General features: G+C 38.4%; 1 protein-coding gene across 1 annotated transcript in view; it reads left to right on the top strand.

Moving 5' to 3' along the window:
• The window catches only part of TG (thyroglobulin), a 159,382-nt gene extending 157,043 nt beyond the window's left edge, over nucleotides 1–2,339 (top strand). Inside the window, exon 48 of the mRNA XM_069778634.1 lies at nucleotides 1,888–2,339. Within this exon, the coding sequence (XP_069634735.1) occupies nucleotides 1,888–2,003 (116 nt within the window). The 3' untranslated portion in view covers nucleotides 2,004–2,339. The remainder of the gene's footprint in view (nucleotides 1–1,887) is intronic.
• Nucleotides 2,340–8,083: the final 5,744 nt, after the last annotated feature.

Consider the following 8,083-nt stretch of genomic DNA (forward strand, 5'->3'; position numbering starts at 1 on the left):
CCTACCCTTCAATAATTATAAATCTTCATGATAGTGTTTTTGGATTGTATGATACACTGTTCATTCTGACTGCTGAGTCTCAACTGTTGCGTGTTGCAGTTTGTGGCCTCATGCCAAGTAGATGGAGTTTACAAATGTGGCAGCAAGAGGCATTGCTAATGAAACAATCCAGTTTTCACGTCCAAGTGCAAAGCTGTAGAGGGTCTATTCTGATGCAGCCTCAACCAACTGTGATGAATCCTGTTTTGTCTGTCTCAACCCTTCATTCAAATCAATATCTTTCCAGCTTCATATATCATCTGTGACCTATAAGCAAAAAAAAAAATTAAAAAAAAAATCAACATATTTCAGTAAAATGGAGAAGAACTGGACAAACCAGTGATCATAAAATCTAACTGCAACTGGCTTTTCAAAATTTTTTCTTGATCCTTTGTCTACTGCCATGTGAAATGTCTTGACTTAGAAATGTCAACTTAGGGATAACTAAAGCCTCAAAGCTCTGTATCTTAGACCTTAGGTCTCAGTCCAACAGAAAACTGAGTTATTCCTAAACTCATAAATTACAGTTACTGGAATAAAGTCTCTTATATTCTGATCTCTTGTGCAGATTAAGTTACATGTCTTTTAGGTTATTCACTGCTGGATCTAGAAGCTGTTGTGTACATATCCAGCTTAACTGTTACCTGTAATTTTCTTTCAATTTAGTAAAAATATTGTCCAAGTTGTAGATGTTTCATTTTGTGATCAGACTGCAATATTTAATGACAGAATGTCTCATTTGGCCTGGTATATAATTGAAGATAATTTAACAAAAGTCATGTCATAAATGCACTGATTCTTCATGGTATTTACTGACAGTGCCTTTACAAATTATGGAGGAAAGTTTGACTCTGTTTGATTCAGGTGATCTATAAATCTGTTGAAGTTTTGTTTGAAACCGGTTTGTAAAGTTGCCATTTTGGGGGGCAGTTTACCTGGGGAATTATGAAAGTGATGGTGCTTGAAAAGGTTTGGATTTAGTAAACGGAGTTCCCATGGCTGCATTTCAAAGACTTGCTTTATATTCTGAATTATGATGGTTTCCATGGGAAACATCAAAACGAGAAACAAGAAGAGTGGCCATTGTGGAAAAAAGCTGTGGATGGCTTTTTCCAGGGAATGTGTTAACAACTTGAAATTCAGTTAAAAACAGGAGCTCCAGAATATTTATGCATATTCAGACAGTACGTCTGAATGCTAAAATTCCCCTTGCATAGTGTGGTGGACTGTGCTGCCTAACAGTGATTCCCATTATAAGGGGCTTCTCACTGCATCCCAAACAGGTAGACTTGGATCCAGTCTACATCTCTTACTCATGTAACTGGTGTCTGAACAGAACCAGTCCTCCTAAAATAAGTGCCTCAGTAAGCAATGTTGCAACTGGGGAGAAGGAGATACCTTTAGTGTCTCCAAAGTGAAATCTTGTCTGCCTAACTCATGTGCCTAAATTTAGACATTTAGGCATACTTTATGTGTCCAAGTTAGCCAGACTGGACCCCACCTGTAGAAAATTCACAAAGTGTTCCCCACACTTTCTGCCTGGTAGGTAAGTATCAGAAGATAACACAAAAAAGAGAACAAGTCTTGCACAAGTGGAGTGCAAACTATTCTGCATTCCAGAGGCAGTTATTTAAAGCATGCTGGAAGCATGATACTTAATTACCATTAGGTGATCTGCCATTACCCTAAAGTATTTTGCAAGTGGACTGCAAACTGAGAAAAATAGCTTCCTGAACATTTATAGCTGCATAAAAAGGCTCTGAAGTGTCATTGACAAAGTGTATACCTTCTAGCTTACTGCATAAAGATATGACATTTAATTTAATCTTAATAATATTGTCTTTTCAGGAAGTGCAAGTAATGGAGAGCCATCTGCAGAAAACAGCTCTAGTGAAGCTCCCAGTGAAGGACTTACCACCCAGGAGAGCCAGCCACTGGGAGACAAGGTGGCTTACAGCAGATAGATAGAAAATCACAGTGCTATTGGATGGGTTTGTCACATGATTGTACATCCATGCAACCGTGTCACACCAGGTGAACAAGTTGCTTCCTTTAGTTAACTTTCTGAACAAGTACAGTAGACCTTTCAAGGAAGTAGTTTTTCGAGAAAATTGTTGAATATGGCACAAAATAAGCCCTACAGCTATTATTTTAGGTCAAGAGAAACTGTAATTTGAAAAATGAAGTATCAATAAAAACTGCAAAAACAGAACAAAAGCACTTGGACTTTATTTTTTGCAACTACCCAAATGCCAACACATTGTAGTACCACCAGCCAGAAAAGGATGTACATTGAAACTCTGAGAAGACCCTTAGCTGATGAGGCTCAAATTTGCCAGATGTCATATCTGACTTGTTCTTTTTTATTATTCATCCTATCACAAGCTGCCAATAGGAGTGGGAGCCTGGTTTGGCACTCTGGAGAAAATTAAAAAGCTTGAAAATGGGAAGGGGTTGGATCCAGGAAGAACAATGTAAGAAGGGAATCAAGAGTATGCATTGAGTGTGTTCACATGAAGTCAGGCACCTGCACATGTTATATTCAGCTCATGATAACCTGTGAAATATGTATAAGACCATCTGGGTAAAGCACAACACACAGCAGAGATAATACAAAGCATATGTTAATTAAAGCTTAGAATATGCTGCCCTTCAAACATTTATCTTTTGTAAGGAGAAGGTGAGATACAGAATAGTTTTGGAAGTGTAAAGAAAAGTGCATAGTAGGGTATATCTCTAATGGGTCTGAAGGTAGTTTGGGTTAGGTTGTTAATTTATTGCTGGGATCATTTGGCAACAGGCAATCCCCATTTGACAGGATATCACACACGTGTTCATGACACTTGAGAACAAAAAGTGAAACCAAGGTTGCCCTGAAACTAATAGCAAAATTTCCATTGATTTCAGTAGGACCCAAATTTCTTGTGCACTGTTGAAATGATTTAATAAAACAACTCATAAGGTTTTGTTTGCTGCTTGGGACCTTTGCCAGTGCATAAGCAGATACTGCTGTCTGCCATGTATCCAGGTTTCCAAAGACTTTACCTAGCTAGAAGCAAAAGTGTGTAACACTCATAGTTCTTATACTTACATCTTGTTCAATAAACAATAAAAAGAACATAAGAATGAAGAAGCTTGTTAACTGTTTAAATATAAAAAAGTAAGGATGGAGAAATCAAACTGTGTTTTCCATCATTATCTTTACCTATGCTAGCTAACTGGTAATGAAAAAAGAAAAGATTTAAGAACTTCTTAAAAAGCCCAGATCTTAATGGTATAGCTCAACAGAGGATGCTTACTTTGCAGTAACTATAGATGCAGCAGTTGTGATTCCTTGGCCAAGACTGCATTTACTTTTTCCTCCTTTGAGGCTGCTTCTGGAACTCGATGTCTAATAGATTCTATTTAAAACTTAATGCAACCTGCCAAAACCTCCTTTTTTAATAACAACAGGCATGATTTTACATGTGTCCACATATGCAGACAGTCATGTGCATATCTCCAGCCCTGGGAAGACCCAAAGCGGAGCTACAGTATTTCATATTCATTTAACAGTGAGTTGGGTTAAAGAAATGTGGGTTTCTCTAGTTCTGTCACCTAATTTCCACAGTGGAAGCATCCCAGTCCTCCTTAGCTTGACCCTAATAGTCCTGTGAATCTTCATTATTATTATTATAAATACATATGTGTGTATTTTTTTATATATATATATATATATATTCAGCAAATGTGAAATATTTTTTTTCATCCATTAAACAAATGTATTATAACTCATCTAAAAGTATTTTAGGTCACTTTGCTCTCTATACTGGTCCTTCTACCTTTCAATCCCAACACTGAGTGAGGCATCTTCTCCCAGCTAATGTTCTTTTTTTCTGCACTGTATTCTTCCAAAAAATCAAATTCTCCAGGACACCAGCCAAGTCCCTGTGAAATACTGATCTTAAATGGGCTATTGTTTGTGGAGAATGGGCTTGGTATAGCCATATGCCAGGCTGTATTGTTACACTGAGTCAAATAATCACTTTGGGGAAAAATGGGCCATGAGACTAACAGTTTTGATGAATCAACCCAATATCCCATAGCGCCTGTTGAAGAGACGTTAAAAGGCTATTGTGTGAACATTGGAATGCTAAATATAATACCTAAATCATTTAAATCCTAGTAAACTCTAAACATATGTTTTTAATTATTATTTTATATAGATGAATATTTAAAAATAGAAACGCAAATGAAGAAATATTTTCTCTGCTGTGTATACCAACTTTGGTAGTGTCGTTCCAAACAGGCCAGCTTCCCAAAAATTAATCTCAGTTGGCTTCTAAATCATCAAATCCTAAGAAAAAAACGAAACACCTCCAATAAATTCAATAACTCTAACAGGAAATGCTCAGCTCAACAGGGTTCCTTTCATAATACTGTGAACATACTGTCTTCTGTATCATAATATCATAAAGCGTAAAATTTAACATACAAAATTAAATATGTTTGAGAACTAATTATTGTACACAGCCACCCCAGTGTTAATCTGCTGCCCGTGGATCTGGTAAACAGAGGACAGACTTAAAAGTCTTCAGTATTGACTCATGTTGGTGAAAGCCAAATATATAATCTTTTCCCACTCACTATTCAGCTCCACCTGGAGCCCAAATATGCCTCTGGAATTTGAGAAAAGTTTTTAATTTTGAGCTAGGAACTCAGCAGCTTAGCCCTGTTAGCCTCCTAATTGCAGTCTTGGCCATCTAGTAGGCTTGGTAGGTCACTAGGTATGACTGGGCTTTCAGGTCACCCCTCCCGAGGTATCCAGCTCAACTGTCAGTTTGGTAGAAGAGCCTTTTTAAGTACGGAATTTTTGTAAAACATCTTTATTTCATTAGCGACAGACTCTCCCAAACACACCCTGTTGCGCTAGATGCAGCTTTTTAGACCGTTCTGTCTCTCTCCAGGTTTCCTAGAAGCTCTAATGCTCTTTTCTATAGCCCACTATTTGTGTCCAAAAAAGCAATACACTTTCCCAGTTCTCTGCACCGTCTTCTTCCCTTATGCTAGTCTTGTTCATTCTCCATACATCTTTCAAGTTGCTTCTGCCAAGGTGCATTTTTATGCAGACAAATGTTGTCTCATGAGTTCATCTAATCCCATATTTCACCCATCTTCCATCCTGGGTCCTTAAGCTCAAACATCTTTGAAACCTGAAGTGACTTTTGCAGCAGTACAAGGGATCCAGTCTTTGGCCATAAATCCTGATTTTACTACTCTTCCTTATGGGGAACCACACTGTGAGAAATAGGCCAGTCAAATCCAATAAGGAGATTTAATTAGAAAAGCCTACGTGTAGGCTGACAGAAAGGTCAGGACACTTTAGCCTTAGTGATACTGAGAGGCCAAGTCTGTTCCCACATATAGTTCTTAGTAAGAAAAATACATTCTCAGACTATTTAGATCATTGTGCTTTAAGCTGAAATACCAAAGACTTCAATGATCTGGTAGTGAAACAATGCACAGAAGCATGCTGACTAGAGCCATGCTTTCCTTCTTCCTACTGGAAATAGCTATAATTTATTAAAAGTGAACCATCCTTTGAAACTTCCTTATGAACACAAACACAGACAAACCAAGTTAATGACAATTAAGTTATTTAATTTGAACTTTTTGAAAGACAAGCCATCAGAACCTTTCTGTATATGGAGCTGAGTTATGTTTCATTTTAAGGCTTGAATATCTAACCTACAGCATTTTGTGTGATTCTTTTGCACAGGAGATATTAAGCAACAGAAAAAAATGTAGAGTATTAGAAAGATTTCACCATGCAAAGTTGGAAAGAAAACAACTAAATGGCAATGCTGGAATGTTAATTATTTTCATAAGTACTTGACACATGCAGCTGGAACATCATGGCTGTTTTCCTGCTATTGCAGCGACCCACATCATATAATTCTCTTGGCTAAATTTAACAACTCTGTCTTTTACCATAGCAGCATCACAGCCAATGCTCTGTATTATATGAAAGGCTCATATTCTCTCTAACTTGCTCCAACTACAGTATATAGCAGGGGCTTATATAGGAGTAATTATAGATTTATGGACAGTTGCTCCTCCCTATATGAAGCTAAAAAAATAAATATGATCACAAAGCCAAATATCCTCCACATGGTTCTCATTTGGTCTTTGAAACATAGACACCCGTCTAGCAGGGATTTTATATAAGTTTCAGGTGGTGAGAGAATTTGGTTAATAGGAAGTGTGATAGTCAGGGCTTTCAACTTTTTCTATTTCCGTGACATTGATCTGGCCCAAAGCTGAGAGGTCATTAGTTCCTGCCCCTGCAGATGTGAATCCTCTAGCGTGGCCTTTGGTCACAATGATGTTAGCTCCCTCTCCTAGTTTTCCAGCTGCCCGAGAAAGATCCTTTTATTCCAGCAGTGTCTAAAACTCGGTGGACTTCAGCTGAGAGCTGATGTGCCACCAAGGAGAATTGAGACAATTTCGCATCACGATTCCTGCTAAATTTACTCACTCTTTAGGAGGCTGGCTGTATGATTGGGTATGGAAAATGCACATTTCACAGCACAGATTTTGAGTCATTACAAAAGCTGTTATTTTGTTGTTTTAAGGAGCCCTCCTTTTCCTTACTGTTGTTATTCCTCACGTATTCTGCTATAATGGTATGAGAGGCAATGTCTCAGTAGTTTATCTTGGCTGCTTCCTACGCAATCACTCTATAGAGAGGCTGGTGAGCAAAAGTCAACGAAACTGATAGTATCTTGTAGGCCACTGTATCAAAGTCAGGCGGGTCTGGGTATTTTTAAACATCACAGCTGGTTTTCAAAGCTGACTAAGGAATTCTCTAAGTCAGATTCCACTAACCTGTAGGGAATTTGGATGCCCAGTTCCCATTATGGCTTTGGAAGCCCCACCCAACATCTGTGCAACGGTCAGTGCTCATTTAGGAGTCTTGGCCCTTTCATAATGAGCGGATGTCCACGTTGAAAAGAACCATTGCAATTGGCAGCAGTTCCTTGGCTTGTGAAGGGAGAATTTAGCCTTTTGCTTAGCTTTCCTGCTGAAGATGATTGAGATCTTTAGCAAGACAGACCAAAAAAAGTTCACCTATTATTTTAGTTCCATGTTAACAGCCGGCCGGTTTTCAGGGGCAGCTAGCTCTTTTCATGACCATTATTCATTACTAACATATGTGTGCTCTCTTACGCCACATACCCCTATTTTGCAACAATATAAAAGAAGTCAGTGGAGTCACAACCAGTTTAGACCAGCATTTCGTATGTGCCACTGAAGGTAGTGATCTGGTCTGCATGTGTCAGGCAGTTCCAGTGAAATGGGAGCCCAAGCTGAAGAGCAAAGGGTCTTGCTGTTTCTTTTCAGTTCAGCTCCCACAGACTGACACATCATGTGCAGACAGTGCGTAAAGTAGAATTGACTTTCCACAGCAAAGCAAACTAAGTCCTCCTCGGCTGAAAGGCTAAAAATCAAACCTGGTCAAAAATTCAGACCAAAGGAAAAAAAAAAAGGTTTTGTAAGGAACTCTAAGATTGTTGTCACCCTACAGGAGTCAGATGAACTGGGTGTTTGTTTGGGGTTTTTTTGGCAGGGGGCGAAAAAGAAGAACAATAAAACCAATAAAACACCAAATAAAACATCAAGAAGGCTATGGTTTTGTTTTTAAGCCTCTCATAAAAAGATTATGCAATCATAATTGTTCGAATACATCAATTCTAAATAATAGAAGGATGAATTTTCGGTGAACAATCTTTTAAAAATATTTTGGCTAGATACCTTACGAACAGATTATCTAGGTAAGGCAGGGATTTATTCTGGGTCTGAAGAACTTGCTCGGTACTTGTATCATAAAACACAGCGAATACAAGTTTGAATTAATGGCTGATCTTTGGAGTGGCAAGTCAAATGTGAATGGCTGGATGCTGACTACCTTACTCTGTAACTACCAAAACTGGCCCAGCTCAAGCATGAAAGACTGGTAGGCCCTGCCTCAAGCAGGCTTTTAGCTTGCATTTAGCACAGCCCT

The sequence above is a fragment of the Haliaeetus albicilla genome, chromosome 3 (genome assembly GCF_947461875.1).
Source record: "Haliaeetus albicilla chromosome 3, bHalAlb1.1, whole genome shotgun sequence".
Lineage (NCBI taxonomy): Eukaryota > Metazoa > Chordata > Aves > Accipitriformes > Accipitridae > Haliaeetus > Haliaeetus albicilla.